Source organism: Peromyscus leucopus, chromosome 22, assembly GCF_004664715.2.
Source record: "Peromyscus leucopus breed LL Stock chromosome 22, UCI_PerLeu_2.1, whole genome shotgun sequence".
NCBI classification, from domain to species: Eukaryota; Metazoa; Chordata; class Mammalia; order Rodentia; family Cricetidae; genus Peromyscus; species Peromyscus leucopus.
Genome location: NC_051081.1, coordinates 33,492,417 through 33,509,419, shown reverse-complemented (window position 1 = coordinate 33,509,419; position 17,003 = coordinate 33,492,417). Strand labels below are relative to the sequence as shown.

The following is a 17,003-nucleotide window of genomic DNA, read 5'->3' as shown; positions in this document are numbered from 1 at the left end:
AATTTTCTCCAACTTAAAGCACCAGCTTTGCAGCAGATCTGGTTAAGTTCAGCCTGCTTAGCTGTACCCGTGGGTGAGGAGAACTCTTGTCTTTTGACAACCCACTGAGCAGGCGTTGAATCACCCAATCACTGCAAATTCTTTTCTAAATAGAAAAAGTACCCCACATCCCCGGATGGAAACATTCCAGGGTCTGCAGCGAGTATCCAGCTCACTGGCAGAAGTCGGGGTTTTGGCATGACTGCCCTTCTTTGCTTTACCTCCCGCTCAAACAGAACTTCTCTGCAGATGACCTAGGCAGAAACTTGGCAAGACGCTTGTGGGGAGGCAGGCATGTGAGAATGCGCCATCCCCTCCCTGTCTCGGAGCTCCAGCCCCCACCCGGTGCAGAGAACAGGCCTCTTGTTTTGGAGGCTTGGTTGTGTTCGCTCGGACCAAGAAGCATGTGGGTGGTTAGCTCAGCCAGAGAATTTGATACACACTGAGGCCAAGGGTGGTACGACTGTCAGTGGGAGCTTTGAAGTTCATAGCATCGGCATGAACAGGGGAAGCTGGGGTGGGTTGGAGGGGCCGGATGCTCTCTACTCTACCTCATCGTCTCATGTCAGGAGCCATTCGCTTCTAGACAAAGCTTTTCATGGAGACTTCAACGCTGTGTGTGTTGAAATTACCTACATGTGTCAATTTCCCTTCTAACATATGGGACATAACATCCTGACAAAAGCCGCTTAAGAGAGGGAGGATTTATTTTGGCTTGTATGTTGAGAGATGCAGTCCGTCGTGGTCACGGCAGGAATCAGAGGTCGCTGGCCACACTGCATCCACGGTCAGGAAGCAGGAAGAAATGAATGCTGGTCGGTAGTTTTCTTCCTCTTTCTGCTGTTCAGGATCCTCTGACCCCACCCCCACCCCCATGGAATGGTGCCAATCCTAGTAGGGTGGGTCTTCCCATCTCAACGAACTCAACCTAGAAAATCCCTCCCAGACATGACCAAAGGCTAGTCTAGTCTCTTCAGTGGTTCCCGATTCCATCACGTGGACAACATGAACCATCATACCATTTAACCTTAACAAATAGTAAAATCAGTGCTCTTCCTACTGTTTGTACAACGTCTTACGCTGTAGGCAGGTACAGTGATAGAATAATCAAAGGCCATGAAATATTCTTCGTTAAGAATGCAGAGTCTAAGGACGCCCACATCGGACCTGTTTGTGCTCTGTTCTTACATCTGTCTGAACTCCAGCAAGATCCTTGTATGTGTGTGGGGGGCGGGGGGGGGGCTCCCCCACACCTTTGGTGTTCTTCTCCAGAGGGCACTACTTCACTCAGGGCTGTGGTTAAAAGGGTGTGGTGTCCACCGCTGGTTATCTTGTAAAACACACGCCCCTCTAAGCATGAATGCATTTCCCTTCTTCTCATTAAGGCCGGCTCTTGAAAAGGGTATCACTGTGGGCTCTAAAGTTTCCATTACCATTCAAACCCAAGGCAAAGCAACATCTTTGCTGTGACGGGAACCCAGCTGCTGCTTAAGGTTTTGCAGATCCTTAGGCAGGGCGTCTTCAAGGTCTTGCCCAGACACTCCAGTTCCAGTTGGTTTACCCACCATCCACGGAGCCGGGAGAACACCTCAGGCCTACTTCGTGTGTTCTAGGGGGGACTGGCATCCGTGTGACCCCGTGGACCACATGTCAGGCCACTTCCTTCTGCTGGTGCTGTGACTCTGGCTGGGATCTGTCCTGGCTGCGGCCGATGCGGGCTTCTGGCTGCAGCCCGTGGCCCAGCACGCAGAGCTCCAGAGGAGAGGCCCACTTGGTGCCGCTGCCCTGCAATTCTGGGGCACGGGAGTTGTTCCAGGAGGGGGGCTCTTGCTTGGAGTTCTCCTCGTTGCTGCTGCTGCTGCTGCTGCTGCTGCTGGCCAAGAGAAAGCACCGTGACAGGTCAGACACTCCTCTACTGTGCCTTCTGGCTCCTTCCTTGGTTCCCACTCTCCTCTGCCTCTCCCTCCCCCCTCCCACTTCCTCTGTTATTCCATTTCACACTTGCCAGGCTAGATTTCCATGGGCCTGGTCTGGTTAGATGGAGTGGGAACCAGCTCCCGGTCCGTTCCCAGCAGGTTGCATCATGCTCTTTCCTCTATGCCTAGAATCCTGCAACTCTCTCAACAGGCCTGGGAGAATTGGGCCTTTCATTTAGTTTAGTTTTCCTAAAACACTTCTTGTTTCGTAAAGAGCTAGGCTTAGTTGAATTAAAAACAACAGCGAGGGGGAAAAAAATCAATCCGACTTTGCACAGTTGCCGTTCTTTTCCTGAATGGAATCAAACAGGAACCGCTTGGCCCCGTCTCAGTGTGTGATTAGAGTTTCCCAGCTGCTGAGGGCCGTGACTAGGGGCTGTGAAGGGGAAGGGACCCTCCCAGAATGCCACCTCTAACCGGCTATGCTCTGGGAGGATGGGATGCGGCTATGAAAAAGCGTGGGGCAAGCCTGGGTAGACAGGACTAACTCCGAAAGCCACACAGGGCCGGCTGCGGGCAGGCTGGCCTCAGGATCGCCAGGGGAGGCTGAGTCTGGCTGCCTGGGTTGAAATCTTGGCTCTTGCTCTCGCCATCTGTGTGCCTTGCTGCATGTGAATCAATCCCACTGAGTCTGAATTTTCTCCCTTGTAAACTGGAAATCAAAACAGTGTCTAGCTCGCCAGGACTCACAGGTACCGGTACTGGGTGAAATGGAAAATTGTGTGCACAACTCCCATACACATGCTCAGTGGATAATGGGAAGCTGTCTCTACGGCGCTGCTTTATAAGAAGTTGCACCCGGGAGGGACTCTAGGGACCACCTGTTGTACAGCAGTTGGGTACCTGAGCCTCAGAGAACTGGACCTTGGCTAGAGCCCTCAGTCACTTCAAAAGCGAGCCAAGAGCCCTGCCTCCACCTTCACAGCCCATAAGGCCTGCCCTTCTTCCCGTGGCAACATGCTCTTGCCTTTTAGAACGTAGTGTGCTTATTCTGCACATGGGATTGCCAAACCAGTAGACAAACCTGTGTTTGGATATGAACAAGGTCAAGGTGGGAGGCAGACAGGATGGCCCGGGTGGCACACATTCATATATTTCAGGATCAAGGAGCCCACCGTGTGCCTTAGAGCCAGTGGGGGCCTCAGGCTGTTCCAGGGCTCTCCAGGTGCTCAGGGTCTATAGCTCATAGCTGCCTCGTCAATGCCTTCATTTCTCCCGAGACCTGGGGGGACTAGGAAGCATACACAGGTTGTATCTCACCCCTGCCCTAGTCTTGGGTGCTTTCTGCCTTCCAGGGGCTGGCAGGAAGGAAAGGAGACGTGCCGCTCCGTGAAGGCTGATGTGGTGGCAGGAAAAATCTAAATTCGATCTCTTTCAGCCCCACCCAAGTTCCTGCAAAACGCTGAGGCTGGGAGCCTGCTAATTTGACAGGCTGCCGCTCTGTGGTTGCGGTTCTCGTTCTTCCTGGAACTGTTAGGGAGACAGACTGCCTACCTGCTGCCCTGCTGGCCACTGGGCAGCCTGAGCCAAGCACCCCACAGGACTTGCACAGTGCTTCTCCTGCCTTCCCAGTTCAGGTCAGGCAGCAATGAAAAGCATGGTATGGAGGGGGAGAAAGTCTAGACCAGCGGTTCTCAACCTGTGGGCCATGACCCCTTTGGCAACCCTCTCTCTCCAAGAATATTTACATTACGATTCATAACAGTAGCAAAATTACAGTTATGAAGTAGCAACGAAACTAATTTTGCTTGAAGGGCACCACAACATGAGGAACTGTATCGAAGGGTCGCAGCATTAGGAAGGTTGAGAAGCACTGGTCTAGCCTCTTCTGGAGTGTTATAGGACTCCAATATCTTGAGACTAGAGATGCATTCTCACCGGGGGATTCAGTATATTCACACAAAGACTCAAAGCTCAGTGGCTGAATTTCCTGGGGATGCCTCCACGGACTGTTCCTGATCCCCAGGTGCCCCAGGACAGGAGGATATAGACGCCATTCTTTTTCTACAAAGCAGCTTGTGCCTAGCATTGAGTGATAGAAATGGTGTCCAAGACAACTAACTCTAGGGCACTCGAGTCTGCATGCCGTTAAGACACAATGGGGATGACACAGTGTATCTCTGCCCGCCCCAGCTTTGGAAGCACTCTCTGGCTCTCTGGCATTTGCTGTGTGGTCTTGGGGAAGTCATGCCTAAGCCCCTGGTGTGGTTCTTTCATAGGCAGGATGGCAGAAAATTATGCTTGCGTTCTGTACAGAGGCAAAGACTCAATGTCCTTCCTGCTGATGGGCTTCTGCTTCCAGATGCTAAATGCCCACGTTGGTGTAGGGGGATAGGTGGGAGACAGGCATTTCCCTTTCATGTGTTCAGACTTTGGAATGGCATAACGGTACGGTCACACCGAAAGGAGGGGGGGAATGGGGGCAATCGGTAAGCGACCTCCACTTGACCTTGGGCAGGCTCCGCTTTCAAGTCACAAGTATGCCTACACACACACACACACACACACACACACACACACACACACACACACACTACTGAGATTCAGAACATGAAACAGCCTTTTAGGCTGCCCTATTTGGAGGAGAAGCCTGGGCATTATTTTCTTGAGCAATTTTACGCTCCTGCTGTTTTCAAAATGTTAGTGTTTTTAATTAATGCCCCTTTATTGTCCCTGTTCTCTCAAGCTCTTCTCCTGAAGGGCACAGTTTTAGAAATCTAATAGCAGAGTAAGTAGTGTTTATCGAGGTTCTTAGATGAAAGCCAGTGTGCTATAGGAAGTGCATTTCAGATTTAAGAAAAGATCAGTGTTACGTTAAGATTCTTGCAAAAATAATCAATATTTCATTTCTTTCAAGTGGCTGGGGAAGGTTATAGAACTATTACAATGCACAACTTTCCTGAGATACTATCTTTATTTAAAATTGACTACCGAATACTTTGTAAAAAAAAAAAAAAATTACTGTTTATGCCTGGACACGTTGTAAAGCCTGTGATGCGTATCACCCAGGCAGAAAAGAACTGCAGGTTGAGACAACTGTGAGTCATACAGCCGGAGCAAGCTGGTGTCGGAGTGCTTGTCCGATCTGATATCAAGTGCCCTGATAGAGTGTTTTTCTAGTAGACCTCAGGTTGATATGTCCCCCACCCCAGATCCACCCCTGTGTATTCTGTAAAACAACCGATCAAAAATAGGAGTCCTTTCAGTGCCCATGGGGTGGTTCTTCTGGCTCTGGCTCCCCACAGCTGTGTGCTCACACTACCTGCACATCGGGCCAACAGCATGTATCAACTTTCCTCGGCTGAGACGGGCACACTGGCCGTTCAGCCTTCCCCGGAGCCGGAAGGGCAGGCAGCTCACTCTCTGCACCCTGGTGCTCATGAACGCTCCTACTCTGCAGACGTCTGAAGCTGGTGGAGACGTGGAGCCAAGCCCTTGGGGCTCTGGGAGGTCCACTCCACTATTTCTCTTCCTGTTTTCAGGACCAACTGTTTTTAAGATGTGGTCTATGGACCCCTGGGTATCTCAGAGATGTTCCTGCGGGGAGGGGGGAGATCAAGGTTCAACCTATTCTCACCATCATGGGAAGGCGTTACTGGTCCACGCTCTTAGGCATGTGGGGAGAGTTTTGAATCCATGGACGTGCAGTATGATGTAGAGAAGCAAGTCTGAGAATTCAGCCAGATTGACAGAATAAGCTAGTTGATACCCACAAGTCCGCAAAATGCAAGATGGCAATACTCTCATCAAATCTCTCTCTCTCCCTCCTATGATCCCAGAACTCAGGAGGCCGAGGTGGGAGGATTGTGTTTAATGCTAGCCCTGTCTTGAAACAACAAAAATACACTTCTTGTTTTTTTTTTTTTTTTTTTGCAGAAATATACTATTTATGTGAGTATACAATGGGCTTATTCTTTAAAAATATTTAAGTATTTCTCAGTTTAAACTTATGATAAAAATAGTAGGTGTAATCATACACGTTAAAACTACTGGGTTCTCAATTTTTTTTTGTGCGTGGGGGATTGTTTCGAGACAGGGTTTCTCTGTGTAGTTTTGGTGCCTGTTTCAGAGTTTAAAGGGTCCTGGGACCTGACAGTTAGAGAACCTTCCAGGGGAAGAGAGAACGGACTCTGGGTGCTGGGTTCAGGCAGGCAGTGAGCCAGCCCCAGGGGCAGGGTGAAAACCCAGTCGTTCATGGTCAAGGGGGAGACCTGGCCATTCTCCACATCTCAGCTCTTTTCCCCCCACTGCCTCTCCCTTTGGAACAAAGTTTGAAAACTGCTACCCTAGACAGCCCGAAGAGCCCATCTGCTCTGCTTGGGTAGCGGCGAGACATCTCTTACCTGCTTTGGCAGGGATGGGATTCCCAAGAGCAACCGGGCAGCTGAGGTGGGTCACCATGATGGCGCGGGCGGTCCGAAGCTGTCCTTCTGACGAAAGGCAGAGGGTTGAGGGCTCTCTGAGCTGTTCTCCTCTGCGAATCTGCCCTCGGCTGTGGCCCCGAGCTGCCCCTCCAGCCCTCTGTTGGGGTCCTCAAAGGGCCCCCCGGTTCTGGTAGCGTCCGTGGAGGGGATATTGAGAACGGCGATTGAGCTTCGAACAGAGAGGAGGGGGCTGGGCAGAATATGGAACACGTGTTCCTAGGTGCTTTAGCCGTGGTGGCTTCACCGTCCTCAGAGTGGCTTGTCTCCTTGGACCCCTGAGAGGGAGACACTGAGGGGGATGAAGAGGAGGCGGAGGAAGGGGTGTTGGTTTCTGTCCATTGGACAGGAGGGCTTCCCTGGGCTGGGTTGGGCTGCGGGTACTGGCAAGGCGGGGAAGTTGGCTTCTTTGTGGCTGGTGGGCTCAGTGTCCTGGGGCTCAGAGGTGGGCTGGGGGAGCTGAGAACAGCAGGGAGGCCTGGCTGGGACAGTCCATGAGAAGGGGGCGCGCTCTGCAGCTTCCTGTCTCCTTGGGAGTCCCGCTGTGCTCGGGTGGGAGAGGCTTTTCTGAATCCTGGAGGGCTTCTCTCTGGGCCCTTCCTGGATGCTTCTGCAGAGTGTGGACCTCGCGAAGGTCTGGCCGGACTGGGTTCCAAGGTCCTGTTTTGCCCAGACGTGGGGTTAGTGTGGTGCCAGGGCACTGCCTTGTGGGGGGGATGCTCCAAAAAGCTTGCAGTATTCTCTGCTTGTGCGTGAATCCGAACCCCCCGACCCTCTGCCTCTGGGCTTGGGCTCACTGTTTGCTGGCAGTTCAGGTCCAAAGTCAGCTTTCTGGAATTGCCCACATTCCTGGTGACTCCTGGCCCGGTGCTGGGGAGTGTCAGGGAGCTGCCAGGGCCCTTGCTCGGGAGCAAGTCCATGGGGCTCATGGAAGCTTTCAGCTTCGGGGAAGCCCACGTTTTTCTCGGCAGGCTAGATTCTTGTAGCCCCGTTTCCAGGGTCTCTTCCACAGAGCTCTGTGCTGGCTGGCTGCTCTCTGGGGGCTCCAGAGCAGTGAACGATTTGTCCATCAGGATTTCCAGAGGCGGCGGAGGGAGATTCTCTAGGTCTGGCTCCGCTTCACAGATGTTGTCTTCACTCTTGGACGCTTCTGCCGGAGGAAGAGAGGGAAAGGGTGCGGAAGGCCTCCAGCCCATGCCTACCTTGAGAGGGTCTCTGCCTACTGCTGGAGAAATTTGGGGCTTAGGATACAGAGGGGCTAGCCCCCTGTAGATAGGAAATCTGGGAGGCATGGCAGGGACCCCCCACCTCCTGAGACAGGGCCTTGGCCCCAAATTCCTGGAGTCCCTTGGCGTCCTCAGACTCTCATTGGGACTGAAGGTCTCAATAAGCTTTTTCACTGATGTTCTGGTGGGACAGCCCCTGACGTCCCATTCAGTGTCCCTGGGAACCCTACTGTTCTTCTCACCACAAAAGATGGCATTTGGCAGCTTCTCAGCCTTCTCCTGGCAGGGCTGGGCACGGCCAGGGAAGCGACTACCTCTTTGCCAGATGCTCTTGTCTTGATTGGGCAGAATGCTGAAATTTTTGGTGAGGGAGGCCTTGAACTTGCCCATGGCGCTACTGGGACTCACCTTGCAGTTGGAAGGGGGCCACAGCACTGATGCCCTGGATGGCAGAAGTTGTTCCCTCTTCTGCCCCTGACGTGTGGCACCCTGGGCATAAAATACCTCCAGCCTCCGACTGAGGTCTGTCTGGACCCTCCTCAGCTCCTGGAGGGTGGGGTCTTCCGCGTGGCTCTTAAGACATCCCTCCGATTGTGACCTCCTTTGTCTCTCGGGGGTCCGTCTGCTGCCACTGGCTGTGTTAGGTCTTGGGGGGACCATTGTTCTCCCTTCCTCCTCCTCAGCCCAGTCCTGGGCTCTGGAAGGCACAGGGACAAACTTGATCCTTTCACTGATGGCCTCTTTCATCTTCAGAATCATTTCCTGGGCCTGGGGCCCCCTAAGCTTCCTGGAGTATGGCTGGAACAGGCTTTCCCGCGTGGCAGGTGAGGACCGTGGTCTTGAAGGTGATGCTTTCTGTTGCTCAGAGTGCAGATCTGTGGGGCTAACATCATCTTCTTCCTCTGGGCTGCTGTCCTCGTCTTCACTCAGGGATGAAACATCCACCAATCCAGAGCTCTGAGAAAAACATGTTGGCATAGGGGTCTCAACCCCCAGGGAATCCCGCAGAATGCTTTGGGCAGCCTCTGGAGGCCTGGAGGTGACTGCTTCCGGGCCTGTGCTGGAGGCACCAGAACTCCTGGCTTTATCCTGTGCTGCAGGCTGAACCTTGGCTATCCCAGGCCTCGACAGTGGACAGTCTTGGTGTCTGTCTGAACCTGTCCAATATGGACCTTTCTGCCAGCTATGCCCTGGCAGCCTGGCTTCCACTTGGCCTGCAGCCCCTGGCTTCCATTCTCCAGACTCGGCTGCAAAATCCCAGCTGGCTTGCTTGCCCAGCTTCTCCGTGGACTGCACAGACTCATTGTCAGCCCCGATGCCACTGTCCTCAGAGCACAAGGGTGGACCCAGCAGCCCAGGGTCACCATGGCCAGTGGTCAGGCTCTCTAGTTGTCCCAGGGCTCTTAGGAGGCATTCATCTAGACCTCTCTTGGTGCTCAGCTTACCCTCCAGGTGGCTAGCAGTGGCGCTGAGGCAGCTGCTGGAACCCTCCAGTAAGCTCCCAGTGAGGGCCGCCACTGTGCTGTGGACCACCTGCAGCTTGGTGACCGTATACTGCAGCAGCTGTTCTAGGAGATCTGGCTGTTCCCAGGGCTCGCCTTTCCCCGATGGCCAGGCCAGATTCCCTCTCACTTCCTGGAGGAGCACTTCTCCATCTTTGGAGATTTCTGCTAGAAGCTGGTTGGCCTCCTCGGAGCACAGCAGCAGGAAGCTAAGCATGGGCTGCAACAGCTCCCGGGTGTGGCTGGCCTGCTGGACGAGACGCAGAATCGCTTCGTATCTGGAAAGGCTGGTGTGCAGATAGGCATAAGCCTGCTGGTGGGCCTTTACCAGGGGCTCAGGGAAGTCCACGTTGCCTTTTGACTCAGGAATAGTTTGGTAGCAGTGGCCCTGGTTGTCTGACTGATGGCACACTGGCTTTTTGTCCCATTTTGAGGTCCCCTGGGGAATGTTTTCCTCATTCTTTTGCTCAGCAAAATCTGCTTCTTGTATCCCGTGGGAGCCTTCTGTCTTGAATGACATGCCCGTAGCTGCATGGCTTTGTGATTCGTTCAGCTGAAATCTTTGCCTTTCTGGAAGCAGTCCTTTCCTATCGTTCACGAGCTGACAGAGACCTTCAGTCATGGTTTGGGGCCTCTTGGAACTTGCTGGCTCCTCTGCTGACCTCTGTCCCAGGTGCAGCTCCCCACCAGGGTCGCAGAAGGTGGAGCTTTGAACCAGCAAAGGGATAGGACATTTCTGGCTGCCCCGCTGACATCCTGGCAGAAGTGCTTTGGGCTTCTTAAAAAACTGAATGCCACTCTTGGCAACGCTGTTGACGAGAACACTGTGGGATGGTGTGCACCCCATGGTTTCAGCCCGTCACCATCCTCTACCTCCACAGTCTTTGGAGAATCCTTGGGCCCCGGAACAGAAGGCTCTCTGGCTAGTCCATCCGGGCAACTCCAGTCCAAATTGGGAGTCCATAGTACACCCTCCTAGACTAGGAGCCCGCGTCACAAGGGAGAGAAAGACATGCCTGTTGTCCTAAGTTTTGAAGCCTCTGCTGCTGGCGAGCAGTGGGACAGTTCTGAAGGGCCCCGGTCTGACGGATTATGGACCTGTGTTTTGCTCATGTCCTGACAGATGTGGATGGCGAGTGGATCTTTAAGCTTATTAGGTTAATCATGCCCCAGCCAGTCAGCACCGAGAGAGTGTTCTAATATAGAACTTCTCAGCATTTACTATCTTGGGAAGCGGATTATTTTCGCACGTGCTCATACTTTAATTCTGCTCAGATGCCTGCCATAGGAAACCCAGAGAAATGAGCCGTAATTGCAAAAGGCTCGGCAAAGACGTCGTGGGAGGGAAGTGAAGGCTGGCTGATTATAAACCCTGGAGAAGAAGTGACCTTCACAGCTTAATAAGGGCAAAGCAGCTAAGGGTTCCGGTCTGCTTTTAGCAGGAAGACCCAAATGCTGGGCACAGTGTCGCATGCCTGAAACTCTGCCATTCAGGAGGCTGGGGCAGGAGAATTGCTAAACTGGTTGCACCGTGAGTTCCAAGCTAGCCTGGGCTGCGGAGTGAAATGCTGTCTTAAAAAAAAAAAAAAAAAATGAAAGCAAAGCAAGACAAAACAAAAATACCAGGGGAGACCAGAAAAGCAACATTAGAAAATGGAGTCAGAAGCTGGGCGGTGGCGGGGCACGCCTTTAATCCCAGCACCCAGAGGCAGGCAGAGCTCTGAGTTCGAGGCCAGCCTGGTCTCCAGAGGGAGTTACAGGACAGCCAGGGCTACACAGAGAAACCCTGTCTTGAAAAAAGTTCCCACCCTACCCCGCATCCCCCCCAAAAAAAGGAAAGAAAGAAAGGAGGAAAATGGAGCCAGATGGGAGGAAGCGTGTTCTTCCTGGCCTGGAGGAGGACGGAGGGGAAACTCACTGTCATACAAGACCAAGTCTTGTCATTACTTGTCTTGTCTTGTCACCCAGGGTCATGCTCTTCTGGGGAGAGGCTTTCTACTGAACTGTCTTATAGGAAAACAAGCACATCCTGGGCAGTGGAGTTATTTGCTCCTAAGAACATAATTCCAACACATAATGAGATGTAGTCCTGGCTGGCCTGGATCTCGCTCTGTAGACCAGGCTGGCCGTGAACTCACAGAGATCCCCTGCCTCTGTCTCCTGAGTGCTGGGATTAAAAGTGTGCACCACTACCTTCGACTCTAATTCCTTTTAAACGTTGTTGTGGGGGAAGTCTAGAGCAGGCACGTCCAATCTGCTGTCTAACATGAAATTGGAAAGTTATTCCAAACGTTGTTGTTATGATTATTATTATTTGTAGATTGATTGCACGTTTTCAAGTGTGAACTTTGTAGAAGACACCATCATGTTGTAATGTCAAAATGTTCTAGAGAGTAAGAGCTTGGCAAAGGGAGATGTGGGTTGATTTGGGGGACATTATTATTATTAATGTTTTATTTTTGGAGACAGGGTTCACTGTGTAGCTCAGGTTGGTTTGGGGCTCACCATAGTCCTGCCTCAGCCTTCTAGGTAGATGGGAATTACAGGTGTACAGCCATGCAGGTTGAGTTGGGGAAACTTCAGAAAACTATTTAACTATGTTGAGGAAGATAATTAAAAAATAAATAAATAAATATAGGGTCGTGCTATGTAGCTAAGGCTAGTTTGAAACACACAGCCCTCCTGCCCCGGCCTCCTGAGCGCTGGGATTACAGGTGTATACCACCATGCCTGGCAGAGGCCATCTTTAAACTGGAGACAATGGTACTTGATTCACTGGGCTCTTTTGGGGATTGAGTCAATCAATGGTCTGGCAACCACTCAACTCAATTTATTACTCCCCCTAAGACCATGCTAGACCACTTATCACAGTAAAAATCACCTGAGCAGGGCGGTGGTGGCGCACGCCTTTAATCCCAGCACTCGGGAGGCAGAGGCAGGAGGATCTCTGTGAGTTCGAGGCCAGCCTGGGCTACCAAGTGAGTTCCAGGAAAGGCACAAAGCTACACAAGAGAAACCCTGTCTCGAAAAACCAAAAAAAATCACCTGAATTACCAAGGCCTAATCTTTTCTGAAATTTTCTGGAAATACCTGCCAACAGTGTGTTCTGAGCCCTCTGACTCCATCTTGGTTTTTTTTTTTTTTTTTTTTTTCTATCCCCATCTGCATGGAAAGGTCCTATGCTTGGGGCCTGGCTGATTCTCTGAGGCTTCACATTGCTATTTCTCTACTCTTAAACATCACACACGGTTCCATCTTTCTGCAGAGGGCTAATATTTAACCATTTCTCATTTTTGGACAACTAGCTTATTGTCAGTTTTTAATTTTTATGTGCATTGGTGCTTTGCCTGCATGCAGGTCTGTGTGAAGATACCAAGAGTTGCAGACAGCTGTGAGCTGCCATGTGGGTGCTGGGAGTTGAACCCAGGTCCTTTGGAAGAGCAGCCAGTGCTCCCAACCACTGAGCCATCTCTCCAGCCCCAGTTTTTAATTTTTATAATAGAAAAAGAAAACTCACGCTGGGCATCCCCCGAGGGTGCTGAGATCGGAGCTGATGTTACCACCGTCACTTTGACTTACTGAGATCTGTGCCGCCAGGACACCTTGGAAGCAGAAAGGACGGAGAAACCACCTCCCTTGCTTTGAACAAGCGAGAGCCTGGGTCCTGGGGCTCTGTGCAGAGTCCTGTGCCAGTCACAGCCGGTGCCCCAGAGTGCATCATTAATAAAGTTCCCTGATCTGTTTGTTTGAAACAGAGCTCCAGGGAAGCCGAGCCGAGTCAGCGCCTAGGGGTGAGCTACGTTAGGCAGTGAGATGTTTTATTTGTCACCTTCCCCGGGCGGGTGGGTAAACACGGACTGTGCATGAAGACTTTCTTTACATGTGGAGTCCCACACTGAAGAGGATAGAGAGCTCCTCTGGAGGATGCTTCATGCAAATCTGCTCCTTTGGGGATTTGAGTGTCCCACGTGAGTTATCTGTGTACGGACCTCCGATCTCAATGACTGAGAACATTTCTAAACCAGTGATTGAAATCACAGTATTTGCCTGGAGTTCGACTGTCAACACTACCCCTTCCAGGCTGGGTTTCTTGCCTCATACAAACAGTTCAGGAAGCTGTTTATAAGTTGCCATTAATTCTGTATTAAGATCAACTTCTTTTTTTTTCTTTCTTTTTGAAGGGGTTTTGTTTCACCTGCTTAAAACAAAACAAAACAAAACAAAACAAAACAAAACAAAACAAAACACCACACCTCCCAGACGTGAGAATGGGAAATACTGCTACTTTGGATAAACCGCACATTTAAACATGTACCCTTCGACTCATCAAGTCTAAGAAAAAAATTCAGGAGTATTGAATGTGTATGTCCACAGAGAAACTGATAGGAGAATATTCATAGTCACCATATCCATAATGTTCTGAAATTGGAGACCGTATTATTGTCTGTCAACAGGGAAGGCTGTTTGAGATTTGTGCAAAATGGAATACCACTCAGCCATAAAAGGAGAAAACAAACAAAATATATGCAACATGGATAAATTTCAAAACAACTGTGCCCGCATGCTGGGCATGGTAGCTCACGCTTGTAGTCCTGGATACCTGTTGGGGAATATTATTGTAAAGTGTGTTGCGCTTTTTCCTACTGCTTTTGTTAACAATTCAAAGATGTGTTTGATGAAGTGAAATTAACCTGCGAGCAGAAGGCTGACTCTACAAGTAGGTGACAGGAAGTGGTGAGGAACCTTGTGTAGCGAGGGTTTTTTTTTTTTTTTTTTTTTTTTTTTTTTTAAAGTGGGGGTTGAGAGATGGAGGCTGGGTTTTTTTGGAAGAGGCCAGCAAAGGAAGAAGTTGGGTGGCAGCGCCCCCCCCCCCAAAAAAAAAGAGCAAAAACAATCAACCCAGGAGGCTGAGGCAGAAAACCTTGAATGTAAGTCTCACCTGCCTCAAAAGGAAAAACAATTCCAATTGCGGTGGCACAAACCTTTGATCCTAGCACTTGGGAGGCAGAGGCAGGTAGATCTCTGTGAGTTCAAGGCCAGCCTGGTCTACAGAGCGAGTTCCAGGTCAGCCAAGGCTGCATATGAGACTCTGTCTCCAAGACCAAAACAAAAACCAACCCTCCCCCTCAAAAAACTCCTTTAGCCAGGCATGGCTGTGCAGGTCTATAATACCAGGACTTGGGTGGCTGAGTCAGGAGAATTGCTGAGTTCATGGCTAGTTGGGCTACAGAGTAAGTTCAAGGCCAGCCTGGACTGCATACTGACATCTTGTCTCAAAACAGAGCAAAACAAAACAAAAAATATGAGTGAAATACTCCAGGCATGGACGAATATATATGGAAAGATTCCATTTATATGGTCAAGAGCAGGAGAAACTAACCTATGATTATTGATCAAAAGAATGGTTTCTCTAGGAAGAACTATTGACTGGCTATGGACACGGAGAATTTCCTAGGATAGTGGAAACAGTATATATATATATATATATATATATCTCGATCTGGGTAGTGGTTTTCTAGGGATATGTATCCTAGAGTTATACAGTCAGGTCATGCACTTTACCAATACTTGTAGCAGGAATCTTAAAAGTTCTTATTAATAAAATCAAACCCAAGGCCAGTTATTGGGGTCCATGCTGGTAGATCAAAGAGACAGAACAAGCCACAGCTATCTCACCTTGCCAATTCCTTAGCTGGTCCTGTTCCCTCAGACTGGAAGCTTCTGTGTCCTCATCCCAATAGCTCTCAGCTGAACTGCTGCTTAAAAGCCTGAATGCTTAATCAGCCACATGCTTAACCAACCAAATGCCTCTAGTTTCTGGTCCTCAAGCCTTACATACGTTTCTGCTTTCTACCATCACTCTCTAGGATTAAAGGCTTGCTTCCTGGGATTAAAGGCGTGTGTCACCATGCCTGGCTGTTTCCAATGTGGCCTTGAACTCACAGAGATCCCAGATGGATTTCTGCCTCTGGAATGCTAGGATTAAAGGCGTGTGCTATCACTGCCTAACTAGTGGCTTTTCTGTTCTCTGACCCCAGATAAGTTTATTAAGGTACACAATATTTTGGGGAACACAATACCACCACAAATACTACACATATACTCCCAATTACAATACAGCAGTGTATATTTTGTTTTGTGTCAGAGAGTTCTAACTATGACGTTGCTGGTTTCAGGAAGGGTCCCTGTTTTCATTGTCTATTCTTACATGAAAATCTTAAAACAACAAATACTACCTCATGTTTCTGTCCTTATCATGGAGGTCTCTCCATAGAGCTGCTTGAGTGTTCTTACAATATGGCAGCCAGCTGTCCCTGAGAGCAAAGAAGAGACCACCATACCCTACTTCATGAAGTCACTTCACTTTCTCCATATTGTGCTCTTCAGAAGGCACTGAGAACAATCACACTCAAGAGGAAAGTAAGCTCTGCCTTCAAAAGGTCACTAAAAATGAGGTCATAGGTCAAACTATGAAATCCAAAACAGACCCATATATAATGTAAACATTATTTTGTAACATGCTTACTCCCTGTCGTTCAATGAGTTAAATAAATTACACTACATTTTGGTTCCTATGACCCAGAGCTAATTATCTAGCGTGCTGGCTAATTTTATGTCAACTTGACACAAGCTAGAGTTATGTGAAAGGAAGAAACCTCAATTGAGAAAATGCCTCCATAAGATCTGGCTGTAAGGCATTTTCTTAATTAATAATCAATGGGGAAGGGCCCATTCCATGGTGGGTGAGGCCACCCTGGCTTGTGGGTCCTGAGTGCTATAAGAAAGCAGGCTGAGCAAGGCATGAGGAACAAGCCAGTAAGCAACACCCTCCATGGCCTCTGCATCAGCTCCTGCCTCCAGGTTCCTGCCCTGCTTGAGTTCCTGTCCTGACTTCCTTCAGTGATAAACAATGATGTGGAAGCATAAGCCAAATAAACCCTTTCCTCCCCAAGTCGCTTCTGGTTGTGGTGTTTCATTGATTGTAGCGATAGAAACCCTAAGAGAGCTAGCGAGAGATCGTTTCAATGTGGAATGAATTTTGACATGAAACTGAATGCAATTTCAGCATAATCTAGAGTTTTATACAGACAGGCTGGCTGAATTTAATTTTTTGGTTCGCTCCTTGCCCTCAATGAAGTTACCATTGCAGACTACCAGTGTTGCCGTGTACATCAGATACATACTTTAAGTAGTATTCCCACATAAGAAGGTTTTGATGACTATCTTGACAGTTCTCCTCAGTGAATTTACCCAATTCTCAGGTAATTGAAATAAAGAGTGAACTCCACAGAGTACGGATGACCAACTTGGAAATACTACACTGTTGACACAAGGGTTAAAGGCTGGGCCTGGAAGGTGGCTCGGTAGTTAAGAGTGCTTGCTGCTCTTGCCGAGGACCAGAGTTCGATTCCCAGTAGCCATGTTGGGTAGCTCACAGCTGCCTGTAACTCCCGTTCCAGATGATCTGACTTTTTTGGCTTCTACTTTCACCCACCCACTCCCAAATAAAAACGGGAAAGTCTTTAAAGGCAGATTTGATCCTCTTTGTTATTGTCCATCTGATACAAGCTAATGTGGAGAACTTGAGTGACGATGGATAAAACCATAATGCTCACCTTTCCAAACTCTCCAAAGAGATGTGTGAAATGATCTAGGCGCAGACATTGTTCTATCAATTCTTACAAAAGCCCCATCTAAGGTGCTTTGTGTTTTTTTTTTTTTTTTTGGTTTTTTGAGACAGGGTTTCTCTGTGTAGCTTTGTGCCTTTCCTGGAACTCACTTGGTAGCCCAGGCTGGCCTCGAACTCACAGAGATCCTCCTGCCTCTGCCTCCCGAGTG

At 49.7% G+C, this 17,003-nt stretch overlaps 1 protein-coding gene across 1 annotated transcript; it reads right to left on the bottom strand.

Moving 5' to 3' along the window:
* Positions 1-728: 728 nt before the first annotated feature.
* Pcare (photoreceptor cilium actin regulator) lies at positions 729-10,085 on the bottom strand. The gene is made up of 2 exons (XM_037198063.1): positions 6,359-10,085; positions 729-1,903 (listed from the first exon to the last, which is right to left on the bottom strand). The coding sequence occupies exons 1-2, from the start codon at positions 10,009-10,011 to the stop codon at positions 1,690-1,692; spliced, it is 3,867 nt and encodes a 1,288-aa protein (XP_037053958.1). The 5' UTR covers positions 10,012-10,085; the 3' UTR covers positions 729-1,689.
* Between the last annotated feature and the right edge of the window lie 6,918 nt (positions 10,086-17,003).

What these genes read in the sequence shown, in the direction of transcription:
- Pcare (XM_037198063.1), bottom strand. Translation starts at nt 10,011, where the DNA reads ATGGGGTGCACACCATCCCACAGTGTTCTCGTCAACAGCGTTGCCAAG. An exon ending in TCCCATCCCTGCCAAAGCAG is followed by an intron (nt 1,904 to 6,358) that starts GTAAGAGATGTC and finishes CAGCAGCAGCAG; the next exon opens with CAGCAGCAGCAGCAGCAACG.